The 24,746-nt window shown below is 62.9% G+C and overlaps 1 protein-coding gene across 3 annotated transcripts in view; it reads right to left on the bottom strand.

The window, feature by feature from the left end:
* Positions 1–24,746, bottom strand: part of GRAMD4 (GRAM domain containing 4) — a 66,286-nt gene that overhangs the window by 21,390 nt on the left and 20,150 nt on the right. For 2 of the 3 annotated variants that reach the window (XM_070790588.1, XM_070790590.1), the window contains exons 2-3: positions 14,300–14,510; positions 11,347–11,467 (exon numbers count right to left, since the gene is read on the bottom strand). In XM_070790588.1, the coding sequence (XP_070646689.1) occupies positions 11,347–11,467; positions 14,300–14,510 (332 nt within the window). Of the gene's footprint in view, positions 1–11,346; positions 11,468–14,299; positions 14,511–17,780; positions 17,955–24,746 lie in introns of those variants that run through there. The other variant, XM_070790589.1, reaches the window with a different exon arrangement.

Here is a 24,746-nt window from a genome sequence, read left to right as displayed (position 1 = left end):
CTCTCCCAGCATCAGGATCTTTTCCAATGAGTCAGCTCAACTCATCAGGTGGCCAAAATATTGGAGTTTCAGCTTCAGCATCAGTCCTTCCGATGAGCACCCAGGACTGATCTCCTTTAGAATGAACAGGTTTGATTTCCTTGCAGTCCAAGGGACTCTCAAGAGTCTCCTACAACACCACAGTTCAAAAGCATCAAATCTTTGGTGCTCAGCTTTCTTTATGGTCCAAGTCTCATGTCCACACATGACCACTGGAAAAACCATAGCCTTGACTAGATGGACCTTTGTCAGCAGAATGATGTCTCTGCTTTTTAATATGCTGTCTAGATTGGTCAGTTTTTCTCCCAAGGAATAAGCGTCTTTTAATTTCATGGCGGCACTCACCATCTGTAGTGATTTTGGAATAAAAATAAAGTCTGCCACTGTTTCCATTGTTTCCCCATCTATTTGCCAGGAAGTGATGGGACCAGATGCCATGATCTTAGTTTTCTGAATGTTAAGCTTTAAGCCACCTTTTCCACTTTCCTCTTTCACCTTCAACAAGAGGCTCTTTACTTCCTCTTCATTTTCTGCCGTAAGGGTGATGTCATCTGCATATCTGAGGTTATTGATATTTCTCCCAGCAGGCTTGATTCCAGCTTGTGCTTCATCCAGCCCAGCATTTCTCATGATGTACTCTGTATATAAGTTAAATAAGCACGGTGACAATATACAGTCTTGATGTACTCCTTTCCCAATTTGGAACCAGCCCGTTGTTCCATGTCCAGTTCTAACTGTTGCTTCTTGATCTCAAGAGGCAGGTCAGGCGGTCTGGTATTCCCATCTCTAAGAATTTTCCACAGTTTGTTGTGATCCACACAGTCAAAGCCTTCAGTGTAGTCAGTGAAGCAGAAGTAGATGTTTTCCTGGAATTCTCTTGCTTTTCCTGTGATCCAGCGGATGTTGGCAATTTGATCTCTGGTTCCTCTCCCTTTTCTAGATCCAGCTTGAACCCCAGGGCCCCCAGAAACAACTCCCAGTGGGCCTCCTGCCCGACGTACGCAGGCCTCTTCCGGGAGGACTGGCGGTGGGAGAGCCGCGGCCCTGGCGCCACGTGGAGACAGCCTGCCCTCCTGAGCGCCTAGAGCTCTGCTCAGCCTCCCATGGGACCCACCTCTGAGGCACCCCCTGCCCCGGCCAAGGTGTGAGTACCTGGTCCCACAGGTACTCAGTACAGGCTCACCGGGAGAGGGGCGGGTGAAGCTTCCCGGGAACCCCTCAGACACCTGCCCCTCCCCAGCTCTGGCCGCCAGCTCCTTGCAGGGATAAGAGTGCGTCCCCAGGGGGAGCAGCCTCAGGCTTGGCTCGCGGGGGGGGGGGCTCCCACAGCCCTGCCAACCACCTTTCAAGGGCAGGCCAGGGAGCTCCACGGGGGAAACAGGTGGGGCCCCACGCCGTCGCAGCCTTGCTCCTGGGGCCACGGGCGGGGTGCTGGGTGCTCTCCCATCTGCTCCTCTGGCCCCCAGTCCCCACACGCACCCCAGTCGCCTCCATGGACCTCGGTGTTCAAGCTCCGGATACCTCCTCTGCCCGTGGCGCCTTCAGCAGGAAACCACGTTTTCCTCAATGCGCCTGAACTCCCGTCCCCTGCCCCTCGGCTGCAAGAGGTCAAAAGCAGCTAGGGCCCAGCAAGCGGGACCGTCAGCCAGGGCACCCGGGCCGAAGTGAGCACGTGTGGTCACTCAGCTCCCGTTCCGAGCCCTGGGGGTGTTCTGCGTGTGGCTGCAAGTGTGCAGACATGCTCACGTCCCGAGTCCTGGAGGCCGGGGGCCTCGGGCTGTGACACCTCACCCTGGGCTCCTGACAGAGCCCCCTCGGCCCTCTCTGCCTTCCCACAGCACCACCCCCTCAAGCTGACCCCCATTCCCGGGGGCGTACCCTGCAGAGCGGAACCGACGGCTCCTCCCTTCTAGGAGCCCTGCCCACCTCTCTCCTCAAAGCCACCACCCCCCCAAGCCAGTGCGGAGACAATGGCCCTGCAGACAGGGACCTCTGGACACAGCCTGGCGACCCTACTCATCCCCGCTGACCGCAAAGCCAGGAGAAGCCTTCCCGCCTTTTCTGGGAGCCTCCTCTCCTGGGGGCACAAAGACGAATGAATATGCCCCATCGACATCCTGATCATTCCTCTCCCTCAAGTCCTTCCTCCGAGCACAGGCCTCCCGCAAGGCTGCGTGACCTCTAAGCCTGGAATGATGCTTAGACCCACGACGGTGGACACTGCGGGCCTGCTGCCTCCCACAACATATTTACATCAACTGCAGCGCAGAACCCTGCTGGCTCCTTGCACAGGACAAAGGCAACGCAAATCCCCAGAAATTTCCTCCTCCTGCTCTCAGACGGAGAAGAAACGGGCGGCTGCTCCTCACCAGGCGGGAAGTGCCGGGCTGGTCACTCAGGAGGCGGTCTCCCCTCTCCTGGCCTCCCAACAGGCCCGTGTCCTCGGGGGCTGCTGGCTTCTGTCCCGGGTCTCTCCTTGGGCCCCAGGACACCCTCCAACCCCAGGCCCAGCTCGTGGCTTGTTCCAAGGCAGTCTGGCCTTCTGCCCACAGGCCCCGGACACTCCTGGCTACAGCAATGGGCTCCCCACACGCTCTGGCTCCATCAATCGGGGGGCCATGAGGATCTCCTGTAGGTGGGGGTGGAGGTTCGACGCCACGTACAGGGTCAGCAGGAGGAGCCCCTCAAAGAGCCCCACGCTGACTTCCTACTGCTGCTGAAAGGAGTCACCACCGACGCCATGGCAGGGTGTATCCTGACAGCTCTGTGGTCAGAGTCTGAAACGGCGCTCAAGGGGCTTGAGGTGAGGCGAGGGCAGGGCTGGCCTCTCTGGAGGCTCCGGGGGAGAACCCACGTCCCAGCCTCTTCCGGCTTCCAGAGGCACCCACATTCCTTGGCTTGTGACCCCCGCCATCGGGGATACCACCCCAACCTCTGACTCCATCATCACGTCTCCTCCTCTTTCTCTGACCCCCCGCCTCCCTCTCCTGAGGACGCTCGTGACGCCCGAGTCCACCTGGATACTCCAGGCCCATATCCCATCACAGACCCTTCACTCAATCACGTCTGCAACGTCCTTTCTGTCACAAAAGGTGACAGTCACAGGGTCTGGTGATGAGGACGTGGGCACTGGGATTCTGCCCACCAGACTCCACACAGACACAACTCTCTCGGGCCAAGGAGGCCAAGCAGGGCCTGGGAGGAAAAGAATGATCCCCCTCTTTCCATCTGGCCCAGAGAGGGTCTTCCCACTCCCAGGAATCTGGCGATTTTAGAAGGTTCGGGGCTTCTGAGTCAAGTTCCAGGCGGGATCCTGGCTCCCCTGGCCTCCAGCAGACGTCCTTCCCGTCCCCCGGCCGGCCCTGGCCACCTGCCAGGTCAGGAGACGGCACCAGGCCTTGGAGAGGTGAGCAGAGGCCAAAAAGCAAAGACGTGCCCTCCTCTGGCAGGTCATGGCCTCTGGGGGTGCAGGGGCCCCTGTCAGCCCCCTCCTCCCACCTCTGGGTGTGTGTCCCCGTCACCCAGAAACAGGATTTGCCAAACACCCCACTGATGGTGCTTCCGAGCTTGGCCAAACTGTCACAGTGAGAAGCACCCACGCAGAGGGCATCCCGGAATCAGCCTGCCACGAGCCTGGGACTCGCACAGGCGTGTCCCGTTGGAGGCCCACCCGCAGGTGGCTCTCATGAGCCTCTCGGCACCTCTGCAGCCATGCAGGTGGGCCAGGACAGGGACCGTCACACCTGCCCCCACACAGTCACAGGTGTGGGGGGGTCCCCTGGAGTAGGAGCCATGGGCAGGCAGGTGGGAAGGCCGCTGCACCAGCCGTCACGGGACTTGCCCGGGTCACGGGGCACGGCTCCCAGCCTGATGCTGCTCTCCTCTCCAAGCCCTGGTGCCGTCTGCTGACCTGGCAGGTGGCCAGGGCCGGCCGGGGGACGGGAAGGACGTCTGCTGGAGGCCAGGGGAGCCAAGATCCCGCCCGGAACATGACTCAGAAACCCTGAACCTTCTAATATCGCGGGGCATGCCCGGGGCAGAGACTGGCACCGTAATTTCCTCACTGCGCCCCCACCCAGCAGGACAGGTGAGCAGAGCCGGCTTCCACCAGGACCAGCTCCCAGGGGCACACAGCCCGCCCCCGCCCACCTCCCACGAGAACAGAGAGAATATAACAGGGAGGAGGCAGCGGGGAGCAGTGTGAGCCCAGAGGGACCCTCAGACACACAGCTGCTGTGCTGACTTCCGGAAGCGCGGTTTCTGCAGCCAAGATGCCTCCTTGGTGCCGCCTGGAGGCCACACAAGCCAGACTCCGCTCCAACAGGAGCCTCGGGCTCCACCAGGGCACTCGACACACCAGCGCTTTCAAAGGGACAAGGCGGACGCGGCTCCCCGAACGCAGGACCACCGCTCCCGCGACTGGGCGTTTCCTGCTGCACCCGCCCACCAGGACCCGGGCAGCCCGCCCACGCGGTTCAGCCCCTCCGCCTCCCCAAGATGCGCAGGGACAGCGCCCCCACGGCCCATCTCCAGGGAGACGGCGGGCCAGGGGGCACCTGCGTTCATGCCCACCCACGCCCACCCACTCCCCAGCCCCCGGTGAAGACAAGGCGAGAAAGGAAGATGGCTCCGAGACTATTTTTAAACCCGTAAAAGTAGAACTCTCAAGCGAGAGTCCTCTTGGCACACAATTCAACAGGCCCCAGCCACTGCCGAAAATAAAAAATCAAGTGATGATCCTTAAAAAACTGCTTCCCACTGGCCAGGTGTGCAAATGCAGGGACCACCCGCTGTGCTGTTTCTGGGGCGTGGTCAGGTGGCAGGCTGCCCGCCTGGAAGCCCACCCGGGGGTCCCAGGCTCTGCCCTTCACATCCCTCCTCAGTGCTCCTTGAGTTCTCCCAGCCCCTGGCCTCCCAGCCCGGCCCCCTGCTCCCCCAGCCTGAAGGCAGCAGAGCCATGCCTTCCCAAAGCGCCAGGTATGGGGTCATGAGCCGGGAGCATGCTTGTGGCAATCCCCCTGTGGCTTCCTGCACCCTCTCCCCTCGGGGAAGCCAGCTCATCACAGGCAAGGCCCTGCTTTCGCGGGGAACTTCCGTCTGCATCTTCCCCAGCATTCACTGGCTGCTGGACGCAGAGGCACCGTCCAGGAAGCGCTGGCATCACGCCGACAGCCAGCAGGCGGCGCGGCTCTAAGCTCTGACACGCCCACGAGACAGGCCGCACACCACTGCCTTTCAGACACGTTTTAGGAAACCAACCGGGGGCCTGGGGTGAAGGAGCAGAGCGTGAACATGTTTCTCATGTAAAATAAGCTGGAACAGGATCCCAGGCCGCGCTTCCACTCTCAACAGCTGATTTTCAGGAACCAGGGGCCGCCTTTCTGCAAGAGGTGGCAAGCTGACCTGACGGCCCCGGTCCAGGCTCCGGGGCTCTGAGCGCGGCCAGCACCGACCCAGGGGACGTGTGTGCCCAGCCCCCACCCTGCTCCTCCTGCCAGCCGAGCGAGCCCTCGGGGCCTGGGCGGGGGAGGTGCCCGGCTGGGCACAGGGCCAGCTCGCCTCTGTCCAGCAGGGAGGCAGGAGCGGACATTCGCAGGAGTAAGCAAGAAACAGGCTCTCAGTTCAGAGCTGGCCCTGTGGGTCAGACACAGGCCCTTCAGGGCCCGTTTCGTCTCCTCCCAGGCCCCTGTGACACGCTCGGGCAGTTTCATCTCGTCTTCGTCCGCTGGTTATCCGATCTGTTTCCTCCCTTCCTGGCTGTCTGGGTCACCCATCTGCTGTCTTCCCGAAAGCGCAGAAACCACTCGATAAATGCATCACCACCAAGCTGAACTGTCCAACCCGGCCTCTGGCACGGACAGTTTATCCTCTCAGCTCAACATCGCAGAATAAACAGGAGTGGGGTCGGGCCTTTTTGGTTTGTTGCTCGTTTAGAGCCAGAACCCCAGAGAGACATCTGCAGGGTGGGTGCAGAGGTATCCACCCAACGCCACACCTGACCCCGACCCCGGCCGGAGGCTGCCCCGCCGGACGCCTCCACCAGCAGACACTGGGCAGGCCTGAGGCCTGCTGCTTTCAATGGTGAGAAAGGGCTTCGTCGGCCTGAATCACCCAGACTGGCGCCCAGAAACTTCCTTCCTTCCAGCCTCGGCATCCAGAGGGGGGCTCTGCAGGCCGCGGGAGGCTGATGGCCACCCTCCTGCCCGCCTCCCCAGCCACCTTCTCCTGGAAGCCCTCCCACGGCGTCAGAGCTGGCCACACAGTCCCACTGCTTGTCAGGGCAGGAAGGGGAGCTCCCGGGAGCATCACGGCTCAGGGGCAAAGGGCCCCCCACTGCTGGAGCCTCCCTCCCCAGGAACGACCACAGTGGTGTGCCGAGGGCTGAGCCGCACACCCCTGGTACCACCCTGCAGCCCATCGAGGTAGGAGCCCACAGGCCTCACGGCAGGAAGGGGAGCTCCCGGGAGCATCACGGCTCAGGGGCAAAGGGCCCCCCACTGCTGGAGCCTCCCTCCCCAGGAACGACCACAGTGGTGTGCCGAGGGCTGAGCCGCACACCCCTGGTACCACCCTGCAGCCCATCGAGGTAGGAGCCCACAGGCCTCACGTCCACCCAGGACGAAGAAACAGCTCGGCAATATGGAACCCACACCCAGCTCAGGGCTGGCAACCCTGAGGTCCCAGAAGCAGCTCCCTCCAAGCTCCAAAATCCGTGCAGGTCACTCTGGGAGGCGCCTGCCCGTGCAGCTGACGATGGAGGAGCACCTCCCTTCCCAGAGCCCGTACCCAGCAGGCGATCGATAAATGCATGCTCCTGCTCAGAAACCGCGCAGCAGTCTGCGTGTGTCCGTGCCCAAACAGCAGTAACAACTGAAATGCATTTCGGCCAAAATGAAAATGGATGGTGGCTTTTCATTTATTTATGTGCTTCTTTAACAAATTTAGCCTCCTGCTCCTGGTCCTGAGCCAGGACCCACTGCAATCTCCCATTCTTCATCCCTTCGCCATCTCCTCCCAGGAACACTTGTACTCTTCAATATTTAATAACTGAAGAAAGCCGCTGTAAGCCTGGGCTATTTCCTCCTCTCCGAGAAGAATAACAGTCTGCTTTTGGAGAGAAAGTACTACGGATAATTGAATGGAACTTTAACACAGACCACTCAGGCGCTTTACAGATGGCGGGGGGCCAGGCTCTGGATGGTGGGACGTCCACACCACCCGCCCGCTCGGGGCTGAGTCAGAAGCCAGAAGCCTGGGGCCACCTCCGAGCAAAGCTCCCTGCCACCACCACCCCCTGCAGACCCGGGCGGGGTGGCCCGCCCAGCACACAGATGCAGGCTCAGAGGCCACCAAAACACCTCTGTGGGTCCACAGGGCGCCGACATCCTTCCTTCCACACTGTGCTCCCCTGGCTACCGGGATGAAGAGACAGGAGGCAGGGACAGGCTCTGTGCAGACTCCAACTCTGACCAGGTTTCCCTGCAACACCTCCTTCCGAGCACGGAGCTCCGATCGGAGCCTCGGGTTAGATGCTCAGGGTAGAGGAAGACGCACAGCCACACTCTCCAGACTTCCTGCTAAGAACCACCTGTAGCCACAGAACAGGCTGCAGGGGTGCAGTTACCACCTGTAGCCACGGAACAGGCTGCAGGGAGCAGGCGGGTTGCCCACACCACAGCCACAGGGCCAACCCATGTGGGACCGGAAGAGCTCTGAGAACCAGTCGGAGAGGCCTCCACGGTGTGACGCAGCGTGGGGAAAGCATGCCAATGTGGATCTGAAGGGCTGGAGAACCACTCGGAGAGGCCTCCACAGTGTGACGCAGCATGGGGAAAGCATGCCAACATAGATCTGAAGGGCTGGTTTGCTGTTGTTTGGTCGCCAAGCCACGTCCAGCTCTTTGTGACCCCGTGGACTGCAGCCTGTCACCCTCCTCTGTCCATGGGATTCTCCGGGCAAGAACACTGGAGTGGGTTGCCACTTCCTTCTGCAGGGGATCTTCCTGACCCAGGGATCGAATGTGTGTCTGCTGCTTGGCAGGCAGACTGTTTACCACCGAGCCATCCGGGAAGCCCATCTGAGGTGCACAGATACGGATGTATTTGCTTCTGTAGAAACCGATGGAAGGACGAGCTGTGCGGTTACAGACGACTGGTTATCTTCATGGGAAGAGGGACTGAGGGACCCTGGAGAGACGGCTGACGTCTCTGACTATTCCCTGACTCTGGAAACGTGGAAAGAGTTCAGACCACCGCAACACTGCATCTAATTCTAGAATGAACACGGCAGTGTGCGTGGCGGGACAAAATGACATCCCAGACCCCCAGGTCAGATGTGCTGAGGACGCTCTGACCTCAGCCTCATCCTGAGGAAACACCAGACAAACCCAGCCCATGGCGGGGCCATCTGAGAACCAGGGAGGCGGAAGCACGGTGACTAAGACTCGTGGCCGTGTTTATAAGTCCCCGATCTCGTGAGGACACCAAACCCCCCTGCAAAAGCCCAAGATGCTCTAAGCAGAGAATCAGCTTGTTGCTTTGAAAGCTGGAATGTGAAAGGGAAAATTCTGCACGCCTCCTGCCTTTCCATACAAACTACATTTCCGGGCAACCAAGGAGTTAAGTTTTCATAAATACATTGATTAACAAATGGAGAAAGAAATGTCGGAAGTCGAAAATTACCATCTACAACCTCTAATGAGAAGATGGACGGAAGCCTTCAAGACAACCAGGTCATGATACACAAGAGAAACGGCCTCAAGGAAGCACACCCACCCACCACACCCTGTCCACCCCCACCGAGGAGGGGGCCTTCTGCAAGATCAGCCCACCCCCACTGAGGGACAGAGGACACGCTGGCTCGCGTGCTGGGACTGTGGGGATGCCCTGAGCAAGGTCCAGGGTGGGCAGATGCACCTACCAACCACAATTAACAGACCCTGCTTGTGATTTCGGAGAACTGCCCTAAAAATGACCAGACAACTGGGGAAGTTTGAGCGAAAGTTGGATGTCTGATGCTATTCAAGAAAAACTTGATTTTTCAGTTGTGATGCAAGGCTGTGCTTAGTCGCTCAGTAGTGTCTGACTCTTTGCAACCCCATGAACAGTGGGGAACCCACGAGGTTCCTCTGTCCATGGAGATTCTACAGGCAGAACACCGAAGTGGGTTGCCATGCCCTCCCCCAGGCGTCTTCCTGACCCAGAGGTCAAACCCAGGTCTCCCGCACTGTAGGTGGATTCTTTACTGTCTGAGCCACCAGGGAAGCCCTAACTCATTTTTAAAACATAATCAGGGTTTTCCCTGGCAGTCCAGTTAGGATTGCACACTTCCATTCAAGGGGCGCGGGTTCGATCCCTGGATGGAAACTGAGATCCGGCATGCCTTGCCCCGCAACTACTGAGCCCCCGGGCTCCAGAGTCTGTGCTCCAAAGAGAGACGCCATTGCAGCAAGATCCCCACGCACCGCAACCAGAGAGAGGCCCCGCTCGCCACCACTCGAGAAAGCCCACACATGGCAACCAAGGCCCAGTGCAGCCAAGGAAACGATTATTTTTAAAAACGCCCATCATCATTACCCCAGGCCGTCAAAGTGGAGCTCTGCACTTCTACGACACGAGCTACCCGGCGTTTCACTCTGCTGATAGAACACTCGGGGCAGAGCACAAGGGCCGGCCCGAGCAACACCGATCCGGACCCAGGCAGCCTCTTCTCTTCTCCGCTCTTCAGCCCCGCGTGGGCCTCCCTGGGGGTTACAGCTGTCCCGGCCCCCCACCTCTCTGACGGACGCTTTCTCCTCACCCACCCTGCCTGGTAACCCCTTCTCCTGGAGGCCTCCCGCCGCCCCTACCCCAGCAGGCGGCCCACCTCCCAGGCGGATGCTCACAGACCCTTCCCTGCCTGGGGGGCACCTGGTTCTGTTGGTTCCTCCGCTGGACCCATGAGAGGCTCCTGCACAAAGCGTCGCCCACGGGTACTCCCCACCTGGAGCCGCCCAGCACGGCCACCACACGGCAGGCCCGCTCCGCTCTGGAGAGACGGCCTGGCTGCCCCTCCGTTCGTGCGGCTGCACTGGGGGAGCTCCGCACAGACCGAGGTCACAGGGAGAAGACTGCACGAGGCAGGCTGCTCTCGGTCTGCAGCGCCCGCGGACCGCGCCTGCCCGTCTCCCCAGCCACAACCTCAGACTCCCACGGAGACCGAGTGCTCAGTCTTGGGGCTCAGACCCTGCGGGCGGGCGAGCGCTGGCCGGCAGGGTGCAGGCAGGCGCACATGGAGTCCAGGCCCTGTACACACGTGTGTGCCAAGGAGGCACTGACCGGGAAGAGGGGCCTGGGGGAAGCCGGGCGGCACCTGGGTGGCAGACAGTGCACGGAGAGGCAGTGAGGGCCACGCGGCCCACCTCCCAGGAGGAGAAGGCGGGCCTGGCCCCCAGCCTTCCCACCAGGGCGTGTGCCGGCCAGGGGTCCCACACGCTGCACGGGTGACTCAGGCTGCGGAGTCGGGGTGCCCACAGCTGGAGCTCAGACCACGCTGAGCACACACACGAGGGAGACGCCGAACAACAGGGAGAGGGTGCGTGGGGACAGAGGGCGAGGGCACCGCGTGCCTGGTCCCACCCATCAGAGGGGGACCCCGGCCGGGCAGGACCGGCATCGAGGCGCCTTGCCCTGCACCCTCCCTCCGCCTGGGGCCCAGGCGGCTCCGCCTGTGACTTGGACGTGCCTGGCTCTGGGCACATGGGGCAAAGCTAATTCCCTCTCCCTCTGTGGTTCTCCCCCTAAACGCATCAGCCCCATGCTGGGGTCAGCTGTGAGAACAGCCTGCCACACACGTGGGCTTCAGGGTGCGTCTGCCTGGATTGACTCCCTTACTAGTCGGAGGACCTAACCCACCAGGAGGGCCATCGTTCTCGGCTCTGGAGCCTCTGTTTCCTCGTCTGTAAAGGAGGAGGACAGAGGGGTGGAGAGGGGAGCCACAGAGGACAGGAAATTTCAGATCACCCCCAAAACCTCTGATGGATTCTGATTAACCACAGCAGCGCGCCAGACTCTGAAATGATGAGAATTTCTGGGGACATTTTACTCCTTCCCCTCGTCTGTCCTAGAAAGTAAAGACTTCGCAGCCACGCAGACAGGATTCAGACTCAGGAGGCGAGGGCCGTGTGGGGACGTCCACGCGGGGCCACGCCTGTCCCCACCGCTAGCCTGGCAGCACCCACTGTGACCCCTGTGTGACCCGGCTGTACTCCTGCAAGACTGTGCCCTCTGCCCGCTGCCCCCACCCCCCCACCGCCCTACAGGTACTCACGTAAGAAGTGTTTCTCCAATAAGGCGATTTCCAGGTGACCTTTGATCTCATTTAAGCGATCAAACTCTGTCCGGTTGAAGTCCTGGACTCCTGCAGCCATGATGAGGGTCCCTGGACCAGCCTAGAAGGAGAACCCCAAGAAAGAGCTCAGAGCTGCCTGGAAGCACCCTGGTCCACATCACCTGGTTCTCTCACCACCTGGCCCCTCGGGGTACCCCGAGGCCCCGCGGTCTGGAAAGGCCGCTTCCCAGAGCGCCCCCGGCCTAGGAAGGCACCGGCCCTGCGTCAGACCCTGCATCAGTTCACCTCGGTTTCACCTGCCGGGGAAGGGACATCTCGGGCAAAGCAGACAGCCTCGGAGCCCCGGCGAGGCCAACGTCCAGAAACGACAAACTAAAGCCGCAGTGTGCCGCGCGCCTCCGGACGGGTCACAGCACAGCTGTCAGAGCAGAGGGAAGGGACGCACGGAAGCCTGCCCCGGCCTGCGCGCTGACCTCCTAGGAGGGCGGCCCAGCCACGGGGCTGGGTGTCCTCTGCCTGGGGGGCCGGCTGGCGCCCGGGGAGCCGCAGCAACAGGACTCCGCGGAGGGCGCCTCCGCATGCCAGGTTCCAAGGGGAGCGAACTCCAAACAGGGCCCTGTCCTGGCCCACAGCGGCTCATTAAAGCCACCCCCCGCTGTCCTGCCAGACTCAGGGCAGGCTCCGGTTACAGGCTGCCGCTGTCCACTGGCGAGGGGCGCATCTATTGGTGTGGCCAGGCCTGCCCGGGGCGTCCTGGAAACTCCCCTGGTCACCCCACAACTGCACCCTGCCACGCAACAGGGCCATCTGACTCCGGGTCCCTCCCAAAACGGGGTAAAGCAGGAAGGGGACACCCAGCCCAGACATGGTCCGTGACCGACTCCCGCACACATCGTCTCGTCTGGGGCCACAGCCCAGGAGGGAGAAGCGGACACTAAGACTCTGGCCCGGGGCTGCCCTGTCCTGGCCCCTGACCTCCTGGACTGTGAGCTGCTCTGGCTACCGCAGCACAAGCTCCCAGATGGCAGGGACCAGGCTGGCTTCATCTGCCCAACCCTGGGCCTGGCAGGGGCGGGCACAGGAGAGCTAGGCAGCAGGTGAGAGGCAGGGCCCCCCCGCGCCCTGCTCGCCCACTCGCCTCGCAGACAACGGTGCCCCTCCCCTGCCCATCCCCGGCCTCAGTGAACAAGGTGGAGGCCCCAGGGCGGAGGGCAGAGGCCGGCCTGGGAAGGTGGCCCTACATGGATCTGGATGCCGGGCTCACCACATCAGAAACATCCCCACCGAGGCGGGCAGAGCGGCCCCAGCGCGTGAGCCTGCGTCCTCAGAGGGCTGAAAAGCGGGTCGGTCTCCAAGCAGCTGGAACTAAGCCCATTTGGAACTTGTCCCGGAGCTTTCAGATCCCTTCAGGGCCCCCGGGTCTGAGGGAGGCTGGGATCACACGGCTGTGCCCAGCTCAGAGCTGAGGGCCCTCAGGGGACAGCAGAGGTCACGGGGCGCACCCGCGGGAGGCGCTGGTCACGTCCATCAGGACGACACATGACCTGCCCGCACGGCAGTGGTGGCACAGGCCACGTGGGCACGAGGCTCGCGGGAGTGACCCAGGGTCCCAGGGGCAGAGGGAACAAGAAGGACAGCGTGACCCGCTGTGGGATGCTGGCCCGTCCCCGCCAGGGAGAGAGAGAAAGAGAGAGGGAGCCCCTTGGGACTGGGGAGGTAGCCTGGAGAGTCATTTGTACTCACAGCCCTGGGCTTGCCCCGCCCTGGGTCCTCACCGGCCGGCTGGTCCCACCCCCACAGGAGGCGCCCCTTTCCCAGGACAGGCCTGTGACCCCCACGGCGTCCCACCCGGTAGATGCTGCCAGCCTACCAGGAGACACAGCAAGTGAGGCCCCAGCCCATCCCTGACCCGGGGGCGGGGGAACAGAGGCCATGCCCAGGCAGGGCACTGCCCTCCGGGCTCTGCAGCTCCAGCCCGCCTGATCCTGATCGGATGCTGGCTCTTAGGAGGCAGTGCTGATGAATTATTCATTGCCGCCAGGAGCAGGCGAGCCCGTCCCTGTTCTGTTACGAAGCATTAATAATACACGGGGCCAGGCAGGCGGGCGCTCACAGCCACTCCTGCAAGGAAAGCCTACCCAGGTGCTCAGGGAGGAACCGCCAGGCCACCAGCCGTGGGGTCCACGGGGGCGGGGTTGTCCACAGCTGGTGGGGCAGGGGGGCTCCGGGCTCCTTCGCTGACGATGGGGAGATGCAGGCAGCTGTCCCCACAGCGGGGAGCCAGCTGTCACCCCTGGCCGGGAGGGGACAGGGGGAACATGCCCCACCAGTTGCCTGCCCGCTGACCAAACAGAAGCTTCCAGAAGTCAGCAGGGCCTGCTCACACCAGAGCCGCTGAGCCCCACTGAGGAGATCTGCTAGCCACGGAAAGGGCATCCACGGCTAGCCCACAGGGGCCACTGTCCCCAGCTGGGTTCCCGAGGCCCAGCCTGGGCTCGGCCAGGTGCCAGGGCGGTGACACGCACCCTGGGATGGCCAGGTGCCCAAAGGTGCTGCTCTCGGGCTGGCCAACGGCTTTCAGACAGCGCCCTGCGACCCTCTGCGTCAGACTCCCGGGGGTCAGGCTGGGGCCCCGGCATCACTTCTGCATGAAAAGTTTGCCAATCATCCAAAAAACCAAGGAAGGAAAAGAAATCCTGCTGCCGGACAAACTACCCTCAATCTGATCATGGGCCCCAACCAGGGAGGTTGGGGGTGGTGGGGAGAGATGCGGAGCAGCCCCGTCTGTGTCTGACCGGCCGGGAAGGTCACGGTCCACCCACCCAAGGCCACGCTGGGCTTGGCACCTGAGGATGGGGACAGTGCCGGCGTCCCACAAGGGGCCCCGAGACCTGGGCTGCGCGGCCGGGGTTGGGGGACACTCGGTACTCACGGGGTCCCTGAGCTCCTCGCTGTCCCGGGGCGAGGTCCGAGGGATCTTCAGGGGAATCTCGTCTCCACATTCGGTGTCCGAGGCGTTCGGAGACTCGGCTAGATCGAGGAAGTCATCTCTCTTGTGACCTCTGAACCTGATTTTGTCCAGCTTCCTTAGCATGTTCAGCACTGAGCCCCTCTGCTTCACCTTAGCATGACGCTCGGGGTCCCTGCAGGACGGCAAGGGGGGCAAGGCCACACGGTCAGCCACCGGCCGGCCGCCGGCCGCCACACCACCCCTACAGACAGCTCCAGGCCCCAGCCCAGGGCTGCCACCCGGCCCTGCCCTCGGGGAGCAGCCAGGCCCGCTACTCAGGGACCCACAGACGTCCCCCCTGCCCGCGAGCCTGGGGCCTCGGTCACCCCCACCCAGCTGGGCCGGTCACTGAGCTCGGGCCCCTGTCACTGAGCCCTCTGCACCCCACAGGGGAGAAGGGAGCCCTGTCCCCCAGTGGGACCCCCAGCACCAAGAGGAGGCAGCCTGGAGCTGCAGGGGAGCCGCTGACCCCACGGGGGTAGGGGGCACTGCGGGAAGAAGGGCAGAGGGCTGACCCTCCCGAGCTCCCACAACCTGTCAGGAAGCGCAGCCAAGCGCACGCCCGGGACAGCCACTAGAATGCAGGGGCTCTGGGTGTCAGAGTCCCTCTGACCCCTGACCCTTGCTCCCAGGCACACAGCCAGGCTGCCCCATCGGCCCAAAACCCCTTCCAGCCTGCCTGGGTGCCCTGACTCAACTCAGGACCAGCTCAGCCTCACTGGGTCCCAGAGGTCTTCCTGGCACAGCCCCCAGGCTGCAGTCACAGAAGCCACCCCCCCGCCCCGCCCCACCAGACTGGAGCGAGGGCAGCAAAGGCCAGGTGGGGGATCACGCTGGGCAGGGGGGGGCGATGTGTGCTGACACGGAGGAAATGTGTATGTCAAGCACGCATGCACACCAGGGACGCCTGTGCAGTGGGGTGCCCGCTCCCCACATCTCTGACCCAACCCCAGGAAAGCCCAGGGGTGGGGTGTGGGCAGCCCTTCTGCACGTCCAGGCAACCTCACGCTGAAGCCCACGGCCCCAGCCCCCATCACACAGCTCCCTGGCCCCCAAGGTCTGCAAGAGGCCCCGGTTCCCCACGGGGCAGGGGCTCTGAACGCGCCCAGGCTCAAGTCCTCCACTTCCCACCGTTCTGAGCCCCAGATTCCACCTCTGAAACAGAAATGAACACCGGTGGGAGTGAGCACCAATCCGGCCAGAGGATCCCAAGAACTCGAGATGATGCTGGGTGTCAACACTCAGCCTGGACCCGATAAACAGCTCGGCAATTTCCTGCAGGGCGGGATCCACCCCAAACCGCCCCACTGGGAACAGTCCACGCGGAACCACAGCAGCAGGGAGAAGCGTTTCCTGTTTTGGGCGGTGTGGGCTTGGAGCCGTTAGACCTCAGTAAAGCACCGCCCAGGGTGCCTGGCTGCAGCCCTGCACGCCTGCCCCACCCTCCAAGGACCGCCGCCGTCCCCGACATCATCACTCGAAATGACAAAGCCTGCGAGCAGTGGGCGCCCGTGAGAGCCGGGTCAGGACGAGCCACGGCCAGCTCTGGTCTTCACGGACAGCTGAGGCCGTGCCCGTCGGGGACAGGGCTGGAGGTGCTCCTGGGACAGGGGCTTCTCGGGCTCTGCAACCCTGAGCTGGCCCGTGTGGCCCGATCCGGCAGGATGGGGGCAGGGGTCCAGTCATCCGGAAAGCTATCCCATGAAGGAGCTGTGAACTCCAGAAGAACTAAAAGGTTAAGTAAACTTAAAAAATAGAGAGAGAGAGAGACTTAAGTTCCTAAAGAGAGGGGGTGATGGTCTACATTAAGAAACGGGGGGAAAAAAATATCAAAGTTTAAAATAAAAAAAACTCAGTCAACCAGACAGAAGTAAACTGACGTTTGTTTAAAAAACTCAGTGAAACAGGAGACACGTGGAGCAGAGCGGGTACGTGTGAACTCGCATCTCTGTTGTGAGACAACTTGCACGAATCAGTAAAGACTGGAGGACCCTGGTACACAGACATGCAAACCACCCCCCCCTCCATGCCAAGCAGAGGAGGAATCTCAGCAACAGGGGTCACCCAGTCGTCGTGCAGAAACCTCTAACTTCACCAGGAAGGAAACAGAGCCAGCGATGTGGCCGAGGCCACAGGAAGCAGGGACTCCAACGCCCTGGGAACCACCGGGTCCCCGTCTGGAGACGCGTCCCGGACAGATCCGGCACAGGGAGCGTGTTTGCGCTGTACCGCGGCCGGCCGGGAGCGCTGGGTGCCAAGTGGGGCGCACGGATGTCCCCGGGAGCCTCAGAGTGGTGACCAATGCTGCTGCCCAAGGTCACCGTCATGGACAACAGGCGTCTGCACCCCCACAAATGACACAGGACCCTGGGTGGAGCTCCTGAGAAGCTGCAAAACTGTTCTCCACATGCCCTTTCCGGTTGCTTTTCTAACTTGAAAATTAAAAGCAAACAGGGATGGGAAGCGCCATCAGGTAAAACCTCCTTTCTTCCATTTTCAAAAAGACCCAGAGGGACCCCTCCTCGCCCAGCACCAGAGCAGGCAGACGGCGGCAGGGGGGTCCCCACAGCCAAGCCTCCCTCCTTGCCGGTCGTCAGCAGTCCTGGGACTCCCCGCCCCGCAGGCTGGGCCACCTTCCCTCCTGACTCAGCAAGTAAATGAGGAGGCCACCCCGGGAGGGGGACAGAGCACTGAGGGTCCGCCCTGCCACCATCAGGATGCCACTCACAGGTGCCCAGCCTGCACGCCCCCCACCCCACCCAGCGGGGCCCCCCCTTGCAGCGCCAGCTCACCCTAACCTGCTCACATCCGCCCTTGGGGAGGGCAGGGGTCCCCACCACCCTGCCTCCAGGCCCCTGGGCTCACACAGCCGCTGGACCAGGTGCCAGGACACCTGACCACCCCCCAAGGCGGGTCCCGGCTGAGAGGGGCGCTCTGCCTGTCGCCCACACCCCCAAGGCTGAGGGGTAGCCCACCCCACCCAGGACCATCTCATCTCGGTCCTCCAGCTTTGAGATGACGATGGAAGGAGACTGGCACAGCCGTGCTCCACGGCCAGCAGGACGGGAGCCAGAGCCAGCCAGGCCCGAAGCGCGACCCAGAGCAAGGGTGCCCCACAAAGCCAGCGTCACCGACACCGTCTCCACAAGCTGCCCCGCTCCTCCGTCTGGGCGCTGCCATGAGTCCCACCCCCCCCAGCCCCCTAGCCTCCCCTTTATGCACCAGCCCCCGGCCCCGCACACCCACCCTGCACTCCCCAGGGTCCACGGGGAGGAAGCCTGCGTCCATAGACGGGCCCCCCTGGGCACCCACAAGCCATGGCCGGCCTTCTAGGTGCAGCCGCCCTCAGAGCGGGACGTGGCGCCCCAGCCCCTGAGGCTCCCGGAGGGGCCCCCCCTCGTACCTCCACGCAGAAGCAGACGCTCAGAGCTGCGACACCTGCCAGGCCCTGCAGCCGCAGAGGCGGGACGGGGAGACATGGGGAGACAGGGCAAGGGGGTGCCTGGCGCTGGGGCCCGGCCGCCACCCCCGCTCAGGGCGGTGCCCACTGCGCCGCGGAGCCTCGGGACGCCGGAGCGAGGCCAGTGCTGGCCCCTGGACACAAAGCATGCTGCTCTGGACACGCGCTGAATGGCTCCTGGACACACAAAGGCCGCACTGTCTGCGGAACACTGGACTTGGAAACCACAAAGGACGCTGGTTCCCCCACCAGCCCGAGACTCAGAGAAAAGCGGTTCCCAGCCCCGCGTGCGCCGTGTCCCGGGTCCCAGCCGTGCTCCTTGCCGCCCGGGCCACACTCAGACAGCAGGCTCGGCCCAGGCCTGGCGTCACCCTCCGGTCACCTGGTGGCTCTTCTGCTGACCCCAGGATAAACGACGTCTGTTCCCCAAATGCAGCAACCCTTATCCTAAACTGTATTCCAGGGGAGTCACAGATGTCGAGTGAGGCCAGCCCCAGCCAACCAGCCGGCCCTCTGCCAGGACTCCGTCCTCCAGGAAGGCGCCCCAGAGGCCCACAGCCCTGCAAGACGAGTCCCCAGGACCCCAACCTGCAAGCAGCTCCAGCCAGCCCGGGGGCCCCATGCTGGGCGACCCTCTGAGCAGTCTGGATGCCCGCGATACGGGAGGTGTGGTGACCACGCCCCCCCGCCCATGCAGAGCTCAACACCGGCTCCCACCGAGGGCCCATGGGTTCCCCCAACCTCGAGGCTGGCAGGGCAGCCACCCCCTCACCCAGATGCACACCTCCGTCGGCAGGGCCCCGAACACTCAGATGCTCAGCTGACTCCCTGCCCACCAGCCTCCCATGGCTGGACTCTGGCCGCTGACCTACTGTGTGAGGACGTTCATCAGTAGCGGGAGCCTCCGTGAACCTCCTCCCAATGACACCTGAACACCAGCCGCTCAAGTCAAACCCGGAAGAGGCTCCTGACCACGTGACCATGGCCATCTACAGCGAGCCCAGCACTCCCAAGCCAGGGCTCCCACCTCCAAGCCAGGGGCCCCCACCTCCAAGCCGGGGGGCCCCACCTCCAAGCCGGGGGGCCCCAACCTCCAAGCCAGGGGGCCTTCACCTCCAAGCTGGAGGGCCCCCACCTCCAAACCGGGGGCTCCCCACCTCCAAGCCAGGGGGCCTTCACCTCCAAGCTGGAGGGCCCCCACCTCCAAAACAGGGGCTCCCCACCTCCAAGCTGGGGGGCCCCACCTCCAGGCCTGGGGCCCCCACCTCCAAGCCAGGGGCCCCAACCTCCAAGCCAGGGCTCCCCACCTCCAAGCCGGGGGCCCCAACCTCCAAGCGGGAGGCCCCAACCTCCAAGCCGGGGGCCCCCACCTCCAAGCCAGGGCCCCCACCTCCAAGCTGGGGGGCCTTCATCTCCAGGCCGGGGGCCCCCACCTCCAAGCCAGGGGCCCCAACCTCCAAGCCAGGGCTCCCCACCTCCAAGCCAGGGCTCCCCACCTCCAAGCCAGGGGCCCCCACCTCCAAGCCGGGGCCCCCCACCTCCAAGCCGGGGGGCCCTCATCTCCAAACCAGGGGCTCCCCACCTCCAAGGCGGGGGGCCCCACCTCCAGGCCGGGGGGCCCCACCTCCAGGCCGGGGACCCCCACCTCCAAGCCGGGGGGGCCTTCACCTCCAAGCCCCAAGCCGGGGGGCCTTCACCTCCAAGCTAGGGGCCCCCACCTCCAAGCTGGGGGGTCATCTCTAAGACAGGGCCCCCCACCTCTAAGCCAGAGGCCCCCACCTCCAAGCCAGGGACCCCCTCGTCTTCAAGCCGGAGGCCCCCATGTCCAAGCTGGGCCCCACAGCTGTGCTCCTCCCTCCCTCTCCCCCGAGCCGGGTCTGGCCCACACACCTCACACAGTCTGCAGCAACCCACTGAGACTCCTCCTGGGGCTTTGCCTGCTCCCTGACACTGGGCTCCAGCCCTGCTGACCCCTGGGGGGTCCTCTGACCACCACACTGGTTACCTTGGGGCCCAGCACTTCCCGGTCTGGGGCGTCCCCATAGTGGCTCCTTCTGCTCCAAGTACATCCCCCCACCCCCAATTCCGCCTGCCCGTCTGGTCTAGGCTAGCTCCCTGGTTTAGGATTTGTCCCCTAGCCCCAGTGGTTAGAACACATGCCCGAGGGCAGGTGCCACAGGCACCAGGTCCGTCCCAGCAGGGCTGGCACGGGCTGGCTGTTCAGTGACGGGGGAATGGGGCCCCAACGACTGGGTCCTGGGTGCCAGGAGGGCCAGGCCTGCCCGCTCGGAGCCGCCTAGCCACAGGGACCTCACAGCAAGGCCGTGGACTCTGCCCTCGAGGCTAGGGAATCACGCGCTCCCCAAATCCGGGAACACTCAACGGTGCTTAAGTCCAAGGTTTCAACAGCCTGGGAGGTTCTCCGGGAGGAGGTGGAATTCTTCAGCAGCTTTTCCTCCTACACAGTCGAGCCAGACCTCCCCACACCAGGAGCAAAGTGTTGTGTGCTGTAACAGGAAAGCTGCCTGGGTCCTGCTGGCTCTGTGACCCCGCTGGGGCCACAGGGGCCCGGGAGAGCCAGGCGGGAAGAGCACTAGGGCTGGTCGGGGGGGTTCAGGGTGAGCCACCACCCCCTCCTCTGCGAGCTGGGACCGTGCAGGCCCTAGCGACACGCCCGCCCCCAGGATCTCTGGGCACAGACGCACAGACGTTCTCATCTCGGTGACTCAGGTATGTGCTGCACGTTTACAAGCAGTAATAAAACGTTCAACACTCTTCACCGGGACTCCGTAAAAACAAGCGATGCCCGGGGTGGGTTCACTGATTCTTTCTGAAATCCTTCCTGGCCCGGTCAACCGGGACTGCGACCAACCAACGAGCATGGTTCCAGCATGAATGTCGATTGCTGGACATGCTTGTCTACATCAGAGGACAAACCAAGGTGGGAAGGGAGGCCACGCATCAGAAGCCAACTCGCTGGTCCTGGACGCGCGAGACATCCTCGCGAAAGCAAGCGGTAGCTTTCCAATGGGAGGGGCCTCCTCACTTTCCCGTGGATGCGGATGCCACGCCTCAGCCTCCACCCACGAACCAGCGTCTCCCCGTCGCCTTCCCAGGTCCAAACAGTCAACGCAAAGGGAGGCGAGCCCCATGCGGCGCGTCCCCGTTTCCACGCTGTGACTGCTTCCCTTGCGGCCGTCCTTCAAGCCGCCAAAGGGACATCTGTGAGCCAGTGAGCACGTGGTGGGCCGTGCTGCCCGGTAACCACCCAGGCGATTCCCACTTCCCAGACCCCAGAGACGCCAACTGCCTCAGGACCATAATCCGGTCACACAATCCGGGAGGGAGCAACTTCCAGCACTCACCCCTCTGCTTCCGACGTAATTTATCTGAGTTCACACACTCATCTCACTGGCGGCCAGCTCACAGGATTCCTGACACCTTCACAGGCAGCCTTCTGCAGGCCCACGTGAGCGGCTCCAGCACAACGCCGCCCTGACCCTTCGTCGTCTCGAGTGGTCGTGGCCACAGAGGAGCAGGGCTCAGGGAGCACCGTGCCCCCAGGCGCCCTCCTGCTTCCCTGGCACAGCTCAGAGGCAGAGGTCAAACTGAGAGTCCCTGAGATGACCAAGGGGCTTCCCTGGTTGCTCAGCTGGTAAAGAATCCACCTGCAACACAGGAGACCCCGGTTTGATTCCTGGGTCGGGAAGATCCGCTGGAGAAGGGATGGGCTACCCACTCCAGTATTCTTGGGCTTCCCTGGTGGCTCAGCTGGTAAAGAATCCACCCACAGTGCGAGAGACCTGGGTTCTCTCCCTGGGTCGGGAAGATCCGCTGGAGAAGGGAACGGCTTCTCAGTCCAGTATTCTGGCCTGGAGAATCCCATGCCCTGTGCAGTCCATGGGGAAAGGCCACCGCGTCCATATGGGTGAGGTTCCCAAAAGAACGCACCGGACCCAAGCCTCTGGGGGGACCCCCAATCGCAGGGCCACTGGCTGGGAGGCTGGGTGGGCACACTACCCTCACACCCTGCTCATCACCTTCCCAGCCCCCTTGGGTCCCCGGGGCCACGGGGTGACACTCCAGTCTTCAACCTCACGCCGTATGAGAGCCCCCGGCCCATCTGCCTAGGAGACTGAGTGGGCGGGCAGCCCAGCACACTAGCCACACAGCTGTTTAACCCAAACAAAGCGAAGAGGAGACCCTGAAGCTTAGGTCTGTATAAACCTGCAGTGTATAAACACACTGAGCAACAGGAAACGCGCTCAAGCACTCATTTCTGGTGAAAGCACTCTGCTTCCAAGTCTCCCCCTGCCCTCAGCATCTGGAGGAGATCCTTCCAGCTGGTAGGAAATGCCGTCTGGACTCCCAGTTTTGTCCTGACTTCCTGCCAGCACCGGAGCCCCGCCCCAGGGAGCAGAGAGGGGCTCCGGCCCGCAGCTGTCTGCGAACCAGCTCTCCTCCAGAGGCTCCGCGGCCCACAGTGCTGCCGGACGGAAGGTGCAGGCCTGGGAACCCGGGCGGCATGCGTCTCGGGCGTGGCGGCCACAAGCCTCCCATCACAAGCTCTCCCTTTGTCTTGTAGCGCAAAGCAGCTGTGGCTCTGGGCCAAGAAGGCCATCTTTCTCTGTGGCTTTTGTGGGATCTCAGTTCCCCAACCAGGGACTGAACCCAGGCCCCTGGCAGCAAAGAAGCAGAGCCTTAACCACGAGGCCACAAGGGACATCCGCAGTAAGACACCATATACAAAAACAGGCAGTGGCGGGCACACAACCCTCGATGGGGTCACGGCTGGCTGCCCCTGGTCTCAAGGTGATCAGTGCCCAGCAGAACAAGGACTCTCAAATGGGCCTCATCACCCACCGGCGCCTAACAGGGAACCAGGCCCTCACTCAGCACCAGGGTTCCCCTTCCAGTGGACCCGCCAATCATACACTCAGCTGTGAACCTCGCCACCGTCAAACCTCCTTTAGGAAAGGGGTGTCGGGGAGGCACTGTCCGTGGGGGGGCCAGCAGCCTGGACCGGCCCCAGGGTCCCCGGGGCCAGGAGGTCCCCCCTGAAGTCGACAGCCACCGTCTTCTCCCCCACCCCGGGCCACGTATCCCACCCGAGCAGAGGGGCCAGCCTGCAGCTCTGAAGAGCCCGTCACTGTAGGCCCCCGTGCACACTCAGGGCCCCTTGCTCTGCAGAGACAAGCAGCACAGTGATAAAGTGCCCGTGAAGGCGGGAGCCAGCCCCGCCCCCGCCCCTGCCCGGACCCCCGGCACCCGGCAGCATATGCGCTGCCCTCCCCAGGAAGGCCCCCGGCCTCAGAGCCTCTGCTCGAGGACGAGGGTCCCACGCCGGCCCCACGTCAGCGGGCAGGCCCGGCACGCAGCCTGGCAGAGAATCAGTGGGTGCATTTTAAGGGACATCCTGGCCCCTTTAGGTAAAGCCACGAGGCCTCTGACAGTCCCTGGGGACAGGCCCTCGGCGCCTCCAAAGCCCTGGCCTGCAGCCACTTCCTCTTTGAAAACGAGGCCACAGGTCCTCCCAGAGCCCACCCAGACTCACCCGCAGACCAAGCCCCAGGACATGGACAGGCTCAGCGCGGGGCTGCCGGGCACATCGCCACAAGGGGCTTTCGGCGTGTGAAAACCGCCCGGTGCGGGGAAGGTGGAACACACATTTCCTGCTGGGCTGGGCAAGAAGGGAGCTCAGCCCTGGGCAGGGCCTGACGGCACCGGGGCCTGGCTGGCTGCCCTCACCTCACACCATTGCTGTAAAACCCACGTCCAGCGACACAGAAAAGGTCCTTTCCACATTTGCCGCCCAGGTAACCGCCCAGCGTGGTGGCGATCCAGCCTTACGCATGGTCTCCCAGCTGGGCTGACGTACGGCGGGCCGCGCAGAAGGACGGGGCGAGCTGGTCTCAGCACCCCCCGAGCGTATCGGGTGCAGGGGACTGCCCGGCATGGCCCCCCACCCGGAGCAGACTTGGAACAGAGAGTGATCGGCAGGCAGTGAAGACCTTACATAGGCTGGGGCAGAGGCCGTCAGGGGTAACGAGAAGGACCGAGCTGCTGGAGCATGTAATGAGCACCTGCTGTGTACCAGGTGCGGCCGGAACAGGGACACAGAGCAGGCAGCTCTGCAGGGGTCAGGCTACACCTCAGGCTGTCAGCTCCACGGAGGGGCCGGGGCTGCAGAGGAATGCCCCCAGACAAAGCGCCCCCGTTACCTGGGGTCACAAGCCAGAAGGACTCGGCGGGCACAGGCGGGCGTGGACGAGGTGCTTGGGTCCATTCGGGGTCACGGTGTGCGGGCAGGGGAAAGAGCAGCCTGACCCGGCCCCGGGCGTGGACCTGTGCAGGGCGCAGACACACCTGTGGAAGGGTGAGGGCCGGAAGACCCGGCACGGCCCGCCCTTTCCTACCAGACACCTTCTGGAGAAGAGGCATAGCGCGCTCCCCTGTCCCACCTCACTCAGTCCTCCCACAGCCTCCAGGCCTGGCGCAGACTGAGCGCTTAATAAACAGTTCAGTTGAGTCGCTCAGTCGTGTCTGACTCTTTGCAATCCCATGAATCACAGCATGCCAGGCCTCCCTGTCCATCACCAACCCCCGGAGTTCACTCAGACTCACGTCCATCGACTCAGTGATGCCATCCAGCCATCTCATCCTCTGTCGTCCCCTTCTCCTCCTGCCCCCAATCCCTCCCAGCATCAGAGTCTTTTCCAATGAGTCAACTCTTCGCATGAGGTGGCCAAAGTACTGGAGTTTCAGCTTTAGCATCAATCCTTCTAAAGAACACCCAGGGCTGATCTCCTTCAGAATGGACTGGTTGGATCTCCTTGCAGTCCAAGGGACTCTCAAGAGTCTTCTCCAACACCACAGTTCAAAAGCATCAATACTTCAGCGCTCAGCCTT

This window comes from Bos indicus, chromosome 5 (genome assembly GCF_029378745.1).
Source record: "Bos indicus isolate NIAB-ARS_2022 breed Sahiwal x Tharparkar chromosome 5, NIAB-ARS_B.indTharparkar_mat_pri_1.0, whole genome shotgun sequence".
Lineage (NCBI taxonomy): Eukaryota > Metazoa > Chordata > Mammalia > Artiodactyla > Bovidae > Bos > Bos indicus.
This window is presented reverse-complemented; position numbering and strand designations above follow the sequence as displayed.